This window comes from Gavia stellata, chromosome 20 (genome assembly GCF_030936135.1).
Source record: "Gavia stellata isolate bGavSte3 chromosome 20, bGavSte3.hap2, whole genome shotgun sequence".
NCBI lineage: Eukaryota > Metazoa > Chordata > Aves > Gaviiformes > Gaviidae > Gavia > Gavia stellata.
In genome coordinates this window covers 656,791-673,534 of record NC_082613.1, presented here as the reverse complement: position 1 = coordinate 673,534, position 16,744 = coordinate 656,791, and the positions used below count along the sequence as shown (strand labels likewise).

The window sequence follows — 16,744 nt, the reverse complement described above, 5'->3', positions numbered from 1 at the left end:
ACCACAACCCCCTTTCAGGCAGTTGTAGAGAGCGATGAGGTCTCCCCTCAGCCTCCTCTTCTCCAGACTGAACAACCCCAGCTCCCTCAGCCGCTCCTCATCAGACTTGTGCTCCAGACCCCTCACCAGCTCCGTCGCCCTTCTCTGGACACGCTCCAGCACCTCAATGTCCTTCTTGTAGTGAGGGGCCCAAAACAGAACACATTATTTGAGGTGCGGCCTCACCAGCGCCGAGTACAGGGGCACGATCCCTTCCCTACTCCTGCTGGCCACACCATTTCTGATACAGGCCAGGATGCCGTTGGCCTCCTTGGCCACCTGGGCACACTGCTGGCTCATCTTCAGCCGGCTGTCAACCAGCACCCCCAGGTCCTTTTCCGCCGGGCAGCTTTCCAGCCACTCGTCCCCAAGCCTGTAGCGTTGCATGGGGTGGTTGTGACCCAAGTGCAGGACCCGGCACTTGGCCTTGTTGAACCTCATACCATTGACCTTGGCCCATCGATCCAGCCTGTCCAGATCCCTCTGCAGAGCCTTCCCACCCTCCAGCAGATCAACACTCCCACCCAACTTGGTGTCACCTGCAAACTTACTGAGGGTGCACTCGATCCCCTCATCCAGATCATCGATAAATACATTAAACAAGACCAGCCCCAAAACTGAGCCCTGGAGGACACTGCTTTTGTGGCATTGCTGCTTTTGTGCCTCGCACACCTTTCAGAAGCTCCTCCTGAGCACCAGCGCGGTGCACGGCCTCACTGCAGCCAGCTGCTGCAAAGCACCGGGTTCAAACGGTCTTCAAAACCACAGTGTTTCTGCATGGGGCCTTGAGCTCTTTGCTCCTTGAGGAACAGAAAGCAACATGATCTTCTCCAAAAGCCCGCCTTTTCACACAGGGTGTCTTACACTTCTTTAACCACTAACGGTTGTACCAGGCTTCAGTGAAGTACAAAAGCAAGTGCCTCCTGTGTCCCTGTTTATTCAGAAGGATTCACCAGTTTTAAGTGCAATTTATATACAATATACTTATAAAATCATGCTGGGTTTGAAACAGTTTGAGTCAAGCTCTCGTTACCGCTCTCGTGCTCTGGCTCTTTCTCATTTTGCCCATGAACACTTCCCAGGGTAGAGGAACCGACTCGTCCCTGGGAGCCCATCTGAGGTGAGGGAAGGAGCCCCGGGAGGATGTCCGCCTTTCCTTTCTTGTGCTAGGGAAGCAGAGCGGCCACACACCCCACTTCTGCGCCCCCGGTATCACAGGAGATGCAGAGATGCAAATCATTTGCAAAATGTATGCCAACACCAGAAATTATGTTGGCAATATCAAAGAGTATATGGTTTTAATATGGGGAAATAAAGCCAAGCACCAAGGCACAAAGCAAATGAGAGAGGCATGAGTTTATCTCCCTTGCCAAATCATTTGGTATTGCTTCCTGCCTACAGGTCGGCATTACACACAGACCTTACGTTTTAGATATCTCAATATATTTAAAACTGTAACTTCTTGAAGATGTCCTCACTTTAGTCTTGCTGGTTAAGACTGATGAACAATAATGGCCATAAACATTTCCTCTCCCACAGTGGTGGGGAGAGGATAAGGGCTGTCAAGAGTTGTTATTTTCAGAAAGGAAAACACAACGTGCAGAGGAAAGGGATCACCATCTTATTGCCGTCAAACCATTTTAACGTGCATTTCCACGGCGCTGCCTAGCCTGGAGCCACCAGAAGCCTTGATCAATTGCACCAGTGTACAAAGAACAAGCGACACCGTCGTGTTTGCAGGGAGCTTCTGCACTAACTGCCAGCTTACGCTTCCACGGAAAGGCGAAGTCACACAGGCTGCTTGTCCAAGTTGTGTCTGCCCTCTCCGCAGCACAGATTATCTGCATACTACACAGGGGCAGCAAACAGAAGAGGCTGTACACATGCACGCACCCACACCATTTCATTAGCTACTTATAAATGTAGCTTCCTTAGAAACAGATTTCTGCCTGAGGTGGTGTCAATTTTTCATGTACCAAAGAGATTGGGAGAGCTGCTGGCAGGAGGAGCAGGGGAGATAACAGGTTTATCGGGTAGCCAGTACTGTGTGGCTGCTCTGTCATTTTGACAGGATAACATGGGGGTGAAGGATGGCTCTGGGTATGTCAGTGCACACTCTCGCTGCAGAGAAACAGTTATTCCACAAAAAGTGACACCAAATTAAGTGTCTACATTAAAAATACTGTAAAAGCCTCCAAAGTCCTTGCAAGATTCTATTTTCTTAAGGTGAAAAAAAAAATTAAAAATGAAGATTTTTTTTTTTTTTTTTTTTTTTTTAAAACATCCCAACAGATGCTCTGCTGTTTTAGAAAGAAGCCAGCGTTCTGGATTTCACACTATTTTTTCCCCAAACCTTCTTTTTTTGGAAGTGTTTAGAGGTGTTGACACAGTATTTTAGTAGTAATATTCTCACCAATGATAGATCTTCATTGCTTTTTTCCAATACTCCTTTACTAGAAAATGTATTTTAGCCGTCATTTTTGCTTTGGTGCTCATATGCAGATATCTATCCATTTTATCAATAAAATCTTTAAAACTACTGAGAAGTCTAAAGAAGCTGACACAGGTTTTTTAAGAATGAGGTTATTCTTTCAACATATCACTCCAGAAAATCCGGGAAATATTTAGTTGCCTGGTCAAAATGTTAAAAAAAAAAAAAAAATGTACAGAAATATTTCTGAACTATGTAAACCTTTTTCTGATCAGCTTCCTGAAAAAAATGCACTAGTGTGTTTCATACTCCCATTATGCCATAATGCAGCTCCTGGCCCAATAAACACCAACATCCATGTGCAAGGACACCAGCCAAAATCGGGACAAACCATGGGGTAAGAGAAGTGCTGCGGGATAAGTGGCTGAATCCATTATTCAATGGATTAAAGCATTTACACAAGCAATCAGAAGTGAGAGGTGTTAACCCGGGAGTGAAGGTTTCTGTGGACGTGGGGGTCTCACCATCTTCCCACGGACTGCACCAACATATCTCTTCCATACACAAAATTGTAAAAGTCTGTCATCACAATATTCACTCAGGGTCGGACCTTCTTTGGAACACGATTAGTGGCTGGTGCTGTTCTGAGTCCTCAGAAAGCAAAACCTGCAGCTGCCCAGCTTTGATCTCAGCTGACAGGCAGAGGCCACAAGCTGCACATCGCCCTCGGGTGACACCTCGAGCGGCCCGCCTGCCTCTGAATATTTCGGGAACTTCTCAATAATCGTGCCAACGCTCAGCCAAAGTCCGCATCACCTGCACAAAGAGAGTTATTTTCAAGGAGGGCAACAGACAAGACCAGAGGCAGAAGTGGCTGCCTAGCCCCCATTTTGAAGAACGACTAAATGTATTTCTTTTGAAAAGCAAACGCCAGAACGAGCCAAGCCGAGCACCACCGAAGATCCCTTTAAAGGAGTAACAGTTATCAGCTGGCAGCTAGTATGCATCAATAACAACTGTTTTTCATATGAACATCCCAAAATCTCACAAATTCATGTATATGGGAAGACAGAGGCATCTTTCTTATCAGCAGATAACACCGTTTTCTGCCCCATTGGCTGGTTCACCTGCACGTACCCGTTACTCTCCACAATGCTGATGCGGCAGTGCCGCGCACCGTGCCAGCCACATCCCTGGTTCTAGGCAGGTCACATCGTGTGTGCTCACCCAGCCGCACCAGAGTCCTGCTTAGACCAGGATCACCTCGAGCTCTGGGGAGCCTTTCCCTTTCCAGACAGGCACGAAGACTTCAGAATGCAAGCAGTGTTTAAAATACCCTAATTAGATCGATCTTGACTTCAGCTGCGGCGTGTTGGAATACAGATTAATCTATTCCATGGCTGGCACTGGCAGCTGCAACAGCAGGAGGTCCTGTCAAATCAAGCTGTAACATTACACTCCTCTGCCTTTATTCCCCCCCCCCCCCCCCCTTTTTTTTTTACATTTCATTATAACGGACATCTGCCTTGCAGGGGAGGAAGCTCAAGCACGCTCCCCTGCAATACTGCTGCAGATGAGGCAAGCATCCTCCGGGAGGAAGGGGAAGGCGTGCACTTCTGGGTGCAGGGGGACAGCACCTATTCAGTGGAGGAGCAGGATATTCTGGTGCACCCAGTAGAACACATTTAAGAGCCTTCTGTCTTGTAAAGAACTCAAGATAAATTGTGGTTTCTAATTAGGAGCAGGAAAGTACCAGAAAAAAAAAAAAAAGCCAGCTCTTTCAGAAACTTCTACCCTTCCTCCACACAAAACTCTGCGGCTTCAGGTCTGTCTACCGGACAAAGCCCCCGGCACATCCTAAGGACCAGCAGCTCCCCAGCTCCGGGAGGGCGGATGCTCGCACCGAGGCCATGCTGCCAAAACACCCTGGGACCAGGCGTGTGTCCACCCCAGCCTAAATCCACAGCAGAAGAGAAGTGCCAAGAGGTGACTTCTGGAGTTTCTCCTCTGCACAGCTTTCAGATGCATACGAAATGCGTTCAGGCAGAGGTTTTACAATGCAGCTTGTCAAGTCACGGAAGACTGACCGCTCCTGCACTCCACTAGTGTTTTGGTTCGTTACAGGGTTACAGGTGGAACCAGGGACGTGCGATTCCAATGCTGTGGCATCTAATAAGCTTACCTGTTTTCACATGCATTAATACTCTGCATTTTAAAAGAGTAACCCACTCAAGTATCACAGTATTTTGCCAAGAAAAATCTTATCTTAAAATACTGACAACAGTAAGAAATACTGATTTTACTGATGGGTAAAGTGGGGCCTGGAAAGGTTGAAAAAGCTCCACGCACAATGCCCCTGGTGAGCTGGAATCCAACCATCATGCTGAAAGCAAAACAAAATTCTTTCTATCAGCTGAGAAAGTTTATTTTTGTGACGTTCTTCTAACTGATAATGCTAACTTTAATTGAGATAAATTTAACTCTGTACTCAGCATCATGGCTCATTCAAATAACAGATTCTTGTCGTATTCTAGAGAGTTGATGGTAAAATAACATTGGCATAATAAAGTTCTGTTTGAACAGCCTGATGCCTTCCCTAGGTATTCACTTCAGAAGACCACCAAATTAAAAATATTTTCTGCTGGCTGGCAGAGGGTGTTTGGTTAATAAAGATAACTCTTTATCAGGCCATTTTTCTGTTGCTGCCTTTTCACTTTTCCATGCCCAGGGAACTTAGTTCTGCAGCAGGTATGCATTCCAAGGGCTCTGCTGCATTTCAATGTATGTTACAAATAAGTAAGAGCATACTTACTAAGAAATGGGTTTTGCTGTTGTTGTTTTTTAAAGGAAGTGTATAGCTGAGCATCTCCAAAAGAGGCTTCCTTACTGCTAGAGAGCAAACAGGCAAAAAGGCACAGTGATAGGAATTCTCTTTTGGAAATTGGCTGAACTAATTCTCAGGTTATCAAATTAAGCATTCCTAAGTAAAACTGACATCTAAGTCAAGAGAAGGCATTTAAATGAAGATGAATTGGACAAACATCCTTTTATAGTTCATTAGACTCTCCAAGTGAGCAAAACTAGACTGCAAATAACTGTCCTGAGAAAGAGCAGGCGAATATACAGCTATCAAGCAACTTATGATTGCTTCACTACAGACTCTCTATTTCAGAAGGAGTTTGTGTTTTCTCCATTTTTAGCTCACTGAGACTGTTCAAGAATTTCAAGTTATCACCCAACACTTTGATTCGACTGTTGCTGCGGGAAGTCCAGTACCAAGAGCCTTGCACCCTTATGGACAGCAAAGACAAGCTGACCCTCAGCCCTGCGACGGAAGAGTTTTTGGAACACAGACACTCGTACAGCATCCCCTGCATTTCAAAATTCACAATACGGAAGCATTATTTCAAACTTTACCCTCTATTTATGCCAAGAACCACCCAGAGCCAAATTCCCGTTCATCCCCTGCAGTCACACACACTAGACACTTGCCTCTCTGCCCTTCCAGCTCAGTTCCAATGAATCCACGAGGCAGCCGGGCTCCCCTCAGCGTACCCCATCAGAACGCACGAACCCCTGTAACACAGCAGATCTCACCATTTTAGACGTATCATGTAACCCCCAGTCTCAGACTGACCAAGAGCACATTTTCTCCACAATTTGGCCTTTACCATTCTACCAACGCTCGCTATAGGTAGGCTACATTATACTACCATGTGTTACTTAGCACGTAGATAAGCCACAACAAAAGGCTACGGCCAAGCTATGCTGTACCGAACCTTGCACGCAGTGCTCAGTCTCTGACTGGACACCCACCTGGATGACACTACTAGGATCACAATCCTTAATAGAGAAGATTACAGGGAGCAGTCAATCACAAAAACAAACACTGAGCATCTAGTGGAGTTAAATGCATTTCTGCAGCAATACTTGTCATTAATTCTTCACCACCATTCAACAAACTCACAACAAACCCCTATCCAAGACACACTACTCTCCACAAGGACGGGGTATTTCTCTTTAAGGCTGGCCAACCCAGCTGGATACTCACAAGTATTTTGAACCCACAGACACAGGAAACCTCTAAGCCATTTCTGTCTTCAACTGCAAAATATTTCTGGTTTGAGTTGCTTCACTGCCTCAGAAAAAGGGAAGTTGCTTCAAATGAGACTTTTCTCCCAAATCTAATACCCTTAGAAGTATATCATGATCTGTACAAAGTCAGACAAAATTCAAGTGTAGACAATGTGTAGTCAGTTAGACACCACTAGCCCAATCTTCAGGCTCAGATCATCCACAAAGATGGTTAAGAAATTTTCTCTTTCTTTTTTCCTAATTACATATATAAAGCATAAATGTGTGCAGTTTGGATTTAAATTCTTCACGGGCTCCCTAGAGGAAAATAATTTCTAAACACTGTCAGTGTTTAAAATTTAGCTAACCAGCACTGGCACCTTTATGCTAGCTTTTAAAAAAAGAGAGAAATACATTACAGAAAAGTTATTTTTATCAAATTTAATTTGGATTATAAATTTCTGTAATAAAAAAAGCTCGCCAAGTCAGTCACACTGAGATTTTTTTTTCACCAGGGTATTTATTACTTTGTCACATTCAGAACACTGCCTTCAAGACAATAAAATAAACATTATTTTATAGACTCTCTCTTAGGTAAAAAGCAACACTACTATAAAATAAAGACAAGGGGAGTATTTTCCTACCACCAGACACATACGAAAGACTCTGTGCTCTAAAGATGGAGCATCGGATGCCCAATGAGAAGAGTGTCTCTGCCACTAGCTACAGCTAAAGCATCCTCGAGCCCCAGCTGGTGCTGGTACCTGCAGCCTGGCGGCACTTCTGCAGCTGCAGACAAAGAGACGCCCAGGACAGGCGGAGGAGGCAGAGTCTGAGCAGACAAACGCTTCTGGCAGAGGTGTTGGTACCTCACCCAGTGCTGAAGCATTTTAACAGGGTTGTCCGTTAAGCAGTTGTAATTAGGCTCCAGGGTTAATAGCCCATTAAGAATTTCGTATTTTGCAGCACGAGTGTCTGTCCCGACGCAGTCTCAATGGCATTACAGTGAACACGTTCACAGCACAGCTCCTTAGAACTGCTTTTTAATAAATACTGATGTGTCTGTCATTCTACTTAATCCTTTAAAGGAGTATGTTCCTCCATTTGACGTATACATGAACACTCTCCTAGCAGAAGAGGATCATTTTAATTAATATATTTTTTAAACAGTTTCAACACAGGATAACGTTTTTACAAGAAAAGATGACAAGAGAAGACTGAATACTGGCATTCTTTTTGATAAATAAACAGAGAGATATGCAGAAAGAAGTGTGTTCCTAGGATCAGCACAGAGGGCATCGATTCTCCATCACACTGGACTTGCACGGTTTCCTTTAAAACCAGCAGGCACCAAGGAGTCTCTGCAGTATCCCTGTGCAGCCAGTGGCTCACAGGAGCTGACCATCAACCAGCAGTGCCCCCGAACACAGAGTAATTACTGTATTGCTGGTGAAACATTTGGCAAAGTAAAAACATATACTATGCTGCTTATACATGTGTCAGGACAATGGCTGTGACAGGCTCCAGGGGAACCCTATTAAACATCTCAATTAACTCCCATCGTTAGAAATTCAGTAACTCACCTGCCCAGTGATGCAAAACAAAGAAAATTGGACTTACTACCACAGCGTTTTAGGGAGAGTTTTTTAATAAAACTGATTTCTGGACTCATCTTAATGTCCTCCATTTCTTTTGAATATTAATGAGACAGAGATGTGATACGAAGACTGTTTGCACGGATCACTCCATTTTCCTGAGGGCAGATTTGCTTTTTTTTCCTATCACAGAAATAGTTAGGAACTGACCCCTTTAGGGCTTTCCAGACTGCTACCTAATCCTCACAGTAGCCAAGATTGCACACAGATGTCATCTGCAGTCTCAAGACAAAGCAGATGAGACAGAGATTAACTCACTTTCCCAATGTGAAAAATTTAAGTCAATGACATGAGCCACAGACCCAGATCCCTCTACTCAAAAGCTCGTATTCTAGCTTGAGCTTTCGCTCAGTAAGAAGAATTAAACAACCTTATTTTCATACTGCAAATGAAGACTTCAAAACATCCCCTAAATCCATCATCTAAGCACAACTGCACTCTGCAGTTTTATTGCATAAACCCCAGAACACACGACAGCATTTCTTCCTCACCATTATCTATCCAAGACAAGCAACACAATACAAGACAGATAAGACAGCCAGAATTGGCAGCCTGTGTGTGAATCATTCCTACGGCTGGCGCTGGGCTGCAGGTAAGCCCCTTCTCTCCACCCATGCTAGGAAAGCAGCCGCCAGTGTGTGTGTCCACCCTGTCCTCAGGAAGGACGAGGCCAAGCAGATACCCACTGAGCTGCCCCCAGCTCTGCAGCTCTTCCAGAGAAAGGGGCTGCTCAGTCCCAGCCAGCGCCTCAGCCCAGGGCCCAGCAAGGTCTGCAGGAGGCAGCACCTCCCTGGCTTTGCTTTGGAGAACGTCGGGACGTCTCGTTCCACCTGAGTTGCGAGGACAGTACCAAAGCAGGGTATTTGGGTCTAGAGCTCCCATTTTGTTGCCATTTCCTTCATTTTCCCTTGGTTTGCTCCAAGAGTTAAGGATGGATACTAGGCAAGCCTGAGACCCACTCCCACCTCTTCAGCTTTTGACAATATTCACCCTTAATAAAACTGAGATGAGTAATGAACTGGCACGAAACCTCAAGCATCACTATTTGAAGTTTCTTCCAAGACACAGACAATTATTAACAAAATGGAAAAGGTAATGTCACCAGAAGCAAGAAGGACTGACCCTAGATTCAGTTCAGCATAAGGTCCTGCAGTAATACTCCACAGAAGATTTCTGTTAAAGCAGAGTTTTCCAGGGGAGAGAGGAAAAAAATAGAAAAATAAGAAAAAAAAAAAAAAAAGCAACTTCAAAAGCATGCAGTTTATTTCTGCAATGCCTGATGTTCATCGAGTCACACTTCAGTGCTCAGAGCCATGAAAACACTGCTTTTGAGGTGACATTTGTAGTTGCCTCATTACTCTTTTCAAAAGAGTTTTGCATCAAAGAGTCAGAGCCTCAAAAAACAGACCCTACAGGAGTAAAATAACTTATTAACAGCACATGAAATGGAATCGCCAGGAACTGCTGATACCAAAACAAGCAGGGCAAGTGTGTCATCAACAGCTAGCCTGCGATAGCGGGCGGGCAGGCTGCCTGGACCTGAAAGCTGCAGGAGAAGCCATTAAAAGGTGATGTGCCATTCCCTCCTCGTTGCAGGTAGTTTTCAGACACTTGCCTTCCATTCACCTCCTCCACCACAATAAGAAGGATCTGGAAGCATGCCTACCTTCGTGTTCTTTTTCAGTTGTTCCAACTTTCTTTATCTTTTTGGGTGATTTCATGAAGAGTGGAAAGATGGTCCTCAGACCAAGAATGTCAACAAACTTGTGACAGTTGTCTGTGCCCTCTGGTCCGATCATGGCATGGTCCAGTACCTTCAGGGCACTGCTGCGGGAAATCTTCTTCTCTCTGTGGAAAGAAAGCTGCAAGTTAAATTTTTCAGGGACATGAGCAGCTCTGGACCACACTACGTTAAAGAGACAGCATGAACACAGAAACGAATGTGACAAGGAAAGTATGAAGAGTCTGAGCACAAGCTCTAAGCAAGATTTTCTTCAATAAGCCCAAACATTATATCATCAAATACTCTTTTAAAAACTGTGGTTGAGAATATTCTCTTGGTTATTTATTTTTTAATGTCTTTTATTTCTTTTTATTGCATTTTATATATTTTATTGTTATGGGTTTATTTTCTTGGGTTTTATTTCTTGGCTATTGTATAAGTTATTTCTTTACCACCTTACGACAACTAGCACAAAACGGCAGGGGAGACTGGGTTGGGTACACAGGGCAAATACTGTGACACCAAAAAGATCAGGATTTAGATCTAGCAATAATTCAAGTTAATAAAGGCGAGTTTGGTACGCGGAGCGTGGTGGTCAGCTATAATGGAGAAAACCCCATCTCCAGAAATCATGTTTGGAAGGATGCAGATAGATTCTGGGCTATTCTGTTTTAATGCGAGTTCAGAACGCTGATGCTGGTAAGTCATGCTGTAACACACAGATGGTCTGAAAATGATCTCCAAGAGTCCTGTACCTCTCAAACCAGAAACAGAGAAATTTGTAATTCATCCAGGAAAAAAAGGTAAAATATCTTGTGAAACGTGAACTGAAAAAGTGGTCGCTAATACAGCCCAAAAAACCAACAGAGCAGGTAAAGGTCAGCAGGAGCTAACGTGAGCTGAAGAACGAGAGCCCCCAGTGTCCCCAAAGGCCAGTCCAGTCCAGCAGAACATTCCCCCCGGGGCAAGATGGTCACAAGCCCCACCAGCCTCCACCCCAAGGGCATGGCAATCTCCTCTGATTTTCTCTTCTCTGAGATAATTTACATAGCTACATGCACATAAAAAAAAAAAAAAACCAACCCAGAAACAAGCTGTGCTCTTCCCCTGGAGAGACGACGAGAGAACAGTTCTCCTCGAACACACACTAGTTGCTCCGCACTACCATGCGGTGCTTGGGTATTACTGTGGACCTGGAATAAGGATCTATAAAGAGCAAACCACTGAGGCAGTTCAGCCCCCTCCTCTTTTCCCCCGTGGAGGCGGCAGCACCCACACTGCCCTTGCACACCCCTGCCAAACCCAGCAGTGCGGGACCAGCCTGCCCACCTGCAAACAACACACGCTGAGCTGGCCAGCAGCTGGCCACCCGGACCTCACGGCCATCCATCAGCAGGGTCTTCTCGCCCAAGCTCCAGAGAGCTGTGGAAGACACCTGCCCTTTAGGGATCAAACTTTGTGAACCCCTAAACCCATGCAAACTGAAAAAAACTTACATTAACATCCTAGCCTAAAAAGGTGACTTTGCCCAGTGCAGCCACGGGTGCTCCCGAAGCGCACGAAGCAGTTGTTGAAAGCACCACGTGCAGCTGGGATCTGGTGCAGCAGCGAGTTCTACCCATGAGCGAAGAGCAGTGCAGGAGGGTGGCTCAGCACCCCCACCTCCCCTCTACAGGGAGCTAAAAATAAAGTACTTCTTAGGCCAGACAATATAAGAAATGTTTTCAGGGGAAGTAATTGCATATTGATCAGCATTTAGGAAGGTTGCACAGAGCTGATCTCTGGAATATTCATTGGGTTTAAGTTCAGGGTTTTAGAGATCAATAGCTGCTTGACTGGACTGTCTAGAGTTGATTTTATTTGAAATATTTATTCTGCTGGAGGGCAAGCAGTTTATCTTAGTCTCATCTGTGCTTATTGAGGTAACTTTTAGCTGAACACTAATTCAAAGACAAGCATACGTGAGTATCACCAAATAGGGAGTGACCTCAGTCTTCATAGGGAACTCTGAATTACAACTTTATTTGCTAACCATTGTTTTCCTCCTTTTAATACCTTTCCATCTGAGAGAACTCTTTTGGTACATTTATCATTTCAAAAAGAAGAGGTGCTAACATTATTTGGACTTTCCACATTAGCATAACACAATCTCTCACTTTCCAAAATACTAGCAAAAGCAGAATACTAGATTTCCCGGAAAAGTGCGCATAAAATGGTTCAGTTTAATTAACCAGAAGATTTAGTAAAGAGACAGTCTAAGTTTCCATGGGGTCATTAGGAACAGCAGGACAAGAAAACATAAAAGGACTTTAATAATCATAAAAAATATACCCTGAAATAGCTATAGTCAAGCTTTGGGGAGCCGTACAGAGTTGTCCATTTTCACCTTGTTTTTGCTGTATAGGAGCAAATGCTTTTTTGAGGGTCAAGAAAAGCCACTGAATAGCTGCAGAACAGAAAATCATGTTGCCCAAGTGATGCACGTTTCCGTAAGATCCCTTTGCTGCATTTGTCTATGTGCATACACACGTGCCTTCAATTTACAGCTGGGAAAGCCACACGTCATTTTTCCTATGCAACAGAGAATCTTCTTGACACATCCCCTGGGAACCAAGTGGCTGCATCTCCTCCAAACCTTAACACCATTTTATAGCAAAAGCAATAAGCTTCCTGTCAGTGTGCACAAGGAACTGACGTTACGAGCCTGGTTTCCCCTCTTCTGGCGTTGTAAGGTAAACTGCATTTAGGTTACCAAGGCGAGGCTGAGGGACTGTGACTAAAAAGTGCTTCCTGACCTAAAAAAAAAATTGTATTTCATTCTATGTGACATTTAGAAACTTCCCACTGGTGGCTACCACCTTGATAAACCATCTTATTTTTGGTAAAAGACACTCCATAAATAAATGAGCCTCCACTGCTGCAGAGACGCAAATCAAATAATTATATATACCCGTGCTCTCATCCTACTTCAAAACTTCCTACTTCATTTCTGCTGTCACAGGCTCTGTCCTTCTCAATCTGGCCTTCTCCCAGACCCCTCTGCTCACCTCCCACATACCTTCTCAGTGAAGCTCCACTCCCAGCGGCCAACTGCAAGTCCCCCTCAACTCTGCAAGTCCGAGACCACAACACCAAGTCCAGGACACAGCTTGCTATGGACATGCACATAAAGCGCTTCAGCCACATCATGCTCATTTTCAGGTGTAACCACTGTCTCCCCATAAACTAGTAGAAGTTTGCACAAAATGACAACATCTTTCACTGTTGGCCATATGCTTTAAGGCTCGGCATAACAGAAAGTAGTCCTGTTTTCATTACTGTCTATAGGAACCTCTCAAGCATGTTAAATGCTTAGCTGAAAGATGCTATACTTCTCTGCAGGTCTGCGTGCATGACCATTATTAACCGAACAACTTGGCTAGATGTATTGGGTAGTACCAGATACAGAATGCGATGTTCTCTAAGACAGTAATGGAGATTCAAGCCTGATATCTTTATTCTCACACAGCTTATCTATCTCACATCATGTCAATAAACTTTCAACTTTGCTTATTTGTCCTTTCATCTGCACAGACTATGGTACAATGATTAACCGCCTTCAAAGTAAAACCAAAAAATAACAGATCTCCCCCCCAGACTTCAGAGGACACTGACAGGAGAGAAAAATATTCTGCCCTGTTTGTGGGCGACGTGGTCAATCACAACTGAATAGCATTTCCTTTCTTGGTTGTTTATCATGAAAGTATCAAGAAGACACAGAAGTGTAATACTCCCGTGCAGCTCCCTAGATCACAACTATCAAGGTTCACTCCCTATTTACAATGCTAGCCTGCAGTTACTCAAAGCAGTAGTGTCCAAGAAAAACTGAGCACCTGTAAGAGCTTCTAAGCACACACCAAGAGAATTCCCAATGATAACAGAGGTTAACAGAATTAATAGCCATTTAGTATTTTCTGGATATTAAAGTATGTAAAAAACCCACGAGGAAACAAACACCAAAACATTGCAGCACCAGTTCTCAGACACTTTGCTTTGTTTGGTGGTTTGAAAGCTACAGAAACGTGCTCTGTTTTCCTCACCAAAGCGCTAAGTCCAGCAGAGCTGTCTACCTTCAATCACACCACGACCTGCAAAAGCACATACCCCACCACGGCAGCAGCTGAGCATGCCCAAAGCTTCTCCTCCTACTGTAACCACCTTCTTCCAGCATCCATTTTCATCACCACAAACCAGTGCTTTTACCTTAATCATCTCCTGTGCTCCCCATAGAGCACTGGACTCTAACGTGATTCATTCTCTTGCTACCTACTACTGACAAAACACCAAAACTTAGAACCCAGAAAGTTGGTTTTCAAGAGATGCCAAGAGATAGCAGAGCTAAGCGCCTCATTCCTGCAGTTCTGAAGATCTGAGTTAGCTACTTAAATAACACATACACAGTCACGTCTGTGTCATGCCTACCAGAAGCAAGCTTACACCACCGATAAGGAAATACCACACCTACCAAAAGCAAGAGCTTCAGGACAGCACTGCGGCTCTGACCCAGCCAGTCGGTCTGAAGCATGGAAGTAGCTTTAAGCATGTGCTGAGTATCACTGATTTCACATGTTCTCCGTCACATGCATGATTACCTGTGTCAGAATCCTGAAGTTTCATTCATTAGGAGTATTAAGACAAAAAAAGAAAATTGTGTATAGGAATGAACTGACATGTCAACAACAGGGATAGCGTGAAATACTAAGAAAAGCAGTTGACAGCTCTTCAAAAGAGGAAAAACATGAATCAGCAATAAAAGTACCGCCTTAATGCTTTCAACTCTAGTCTGAAGACATCATTAGAAGCAAGAAGTTTACTCTCTGTCCAGCTAGGTACTGCTCTCTCTAAATGAGATTTGCAGTGTAGGACAAGTCAGGGCCAGAAGGGAGCTGGTTTGGGGAGAAGACTCAGTCAACTATCAACTCATGTTATTTGCTCAAACAGCCAGTTAAGAAGAACTTCAACCTTTCTTCTATCAAAAGATTGAGGTCTTGGAAACTCCTTCCATTAGACATAGCTGCTGCTGGCAGTTAAGTCATGCTTTGTCCCTCCTAAACCCTTCACAATTACTGGAGCGGGGGTGAGGGAGCGCGGAAAATATGCATCCAGGGAGACATTTTCCCCTTGTCATAATTTTCCAGCTGGGATCCTGGTACAGAGAGTGGTAAACAGTAGAGTCCAAAAAATGGGGAAAAAGCTATTAAAAATCCAAACACTGAGTCCCACCCACATGGCACAAGAACTCCAAGTAATTAGTTCTGCAAGGCTAGCTTAGCAGCTTAGTACTCGAGGCAGAGGGAGGCTTCCCTCTCGTTCTTAGTTTTGGAGCTTTTCTTTAATTAGCCTCAAGAAGACCCAGTGTTCCTATTTGAATAATCCACGTTTGGTTATTTATTCAGTTCCCTGCTGCTGCACATTACCCAGCCATGCACTGCAGGAATACATCATTTCTTGTTGGCGTTTGCTAACCAGCCACGGCACGCAGCCTAGCACACCAGAGAAAGCCAGACAGAGCCCCGCTGCGCCCAGTCCTGAGGTCTGGAGGAAGCCAGTCAGCACAGAAGACTATTCAGTACCAGGCTGGGAAGTAAAAGTGAAGAGAGAGCAGAGAAGCCCTGGAGATTCACTGTGTGACAAAACATGTCACAAGAAGAAATGCCTACTTATGCCCATTTCAGAAAAGCAATTTTTGTATCAACATCCACAAAAATTCACCAGCTCAGAGGATACACAGCACAGTGAAACTTGAACTGGGGAACAAAAGGAAAAACGTTTTCCCTAGACACATCCAAAGGTTCTCTCTTACCCTCATAGGGATCTTTTAAATCCTTAGAGGATTAGTGGCCTGACCTACAGCATTCTTTTATCTGAGTGTCTGCCACACAGATCTGCACTGTTACTTTCCAGCAGCTATTGTAGTAACCCCAGTTCTCAGGAAACAAAGCTAAAGACAAAAAGTGGAGCTTATAGGTCTGAGAATGTCCAACTTACACACTGGAAAAAAAGAAAGAGAAGACAGACGAATATGCTAACGCAGAACTTGTTTATAAACAGAAAACCACAAATATCTAGCCAGTACGTGCATTGGTACATCAAAAGCAGGCAAGAAAATCGAAGTTATCTGGGTACCTAAGCATCAGATTCATCAGCTGCAGACCCTCGCCTTTCAGGAAGCGATCACGATTGGAACTGAGCATTAGGCAGGAGCAAAGGGAGTCAAACAGGTTCTCCATCATTTCCTGTTCTTCTGCTGTACTAGGGTTGTGTCGTTTAAACACCTGCGTGACAAAGAAAGCAAAATTACCCCAAAACGGAGGGCCCAATTTGGTCCACACTGTTGTAGAGTATAAATGAACATTTTATATCACAAGCCTGCAGCATCTGATATGCATAAGCCAGCAACCACACACATCACTGATGCATTCTCCCTTGTAACTCTGCTGCCCTTTTTACTGCCCTGTATACCAACAAATGTGCAGCAGCCTAATGCATGACTTAAAGAGAACACAGGGCCTCCAAAGGGAAAGGCAAATTCACCGACTGCACAATTTGCAAAAGTATGTGGATAAGCTTGTTACCAGAGAACTCCTAGGCACAACGCATACCGGAGGGTGCTGCAGACAGTACTACCTCAAGAAATATACCTGAACTAAGAACACATTATCTTCAGCTAGCTCAAATGTAGGTACAATGCAGCCCAGTGCTTGGAGTGGAGAATGCTGAAGATGGCCAAATTCCAACCCTGCCTATCTCCAACTTGCTATGCAATTGTAACAAAATCATTTA

The 16,744-nt window shown here is 44.4% G+C and overlaps 1 protein-coding gene across 1 annotated transcript in view; it reads right to left on the bottom strand.

The window, feature by feature from the left end:
- Positions 1–16,744, bottom strand: part of CTNNBL1 (catenin beta like 1) — a 55,922-nt gene that overhangs the window by 15,408 nt on the left and 23,770 nt on the right. The window contains exons 10-11 of the mRNA XM_059827163.1: positions 16,088–16,236; positions 9,866–10,047 (exon numbers count right to left, since the gene is read on the bottom strand). Coding sequence (XP_059683146.1) covers positions 9,866–10,047; positions 16,088–16,236 — 331 coding nt within the window. The remainder of the gene's footprint in view (positions 1–9,865; positions 10,048–16,087; positions 16,237–16,744) is intronic.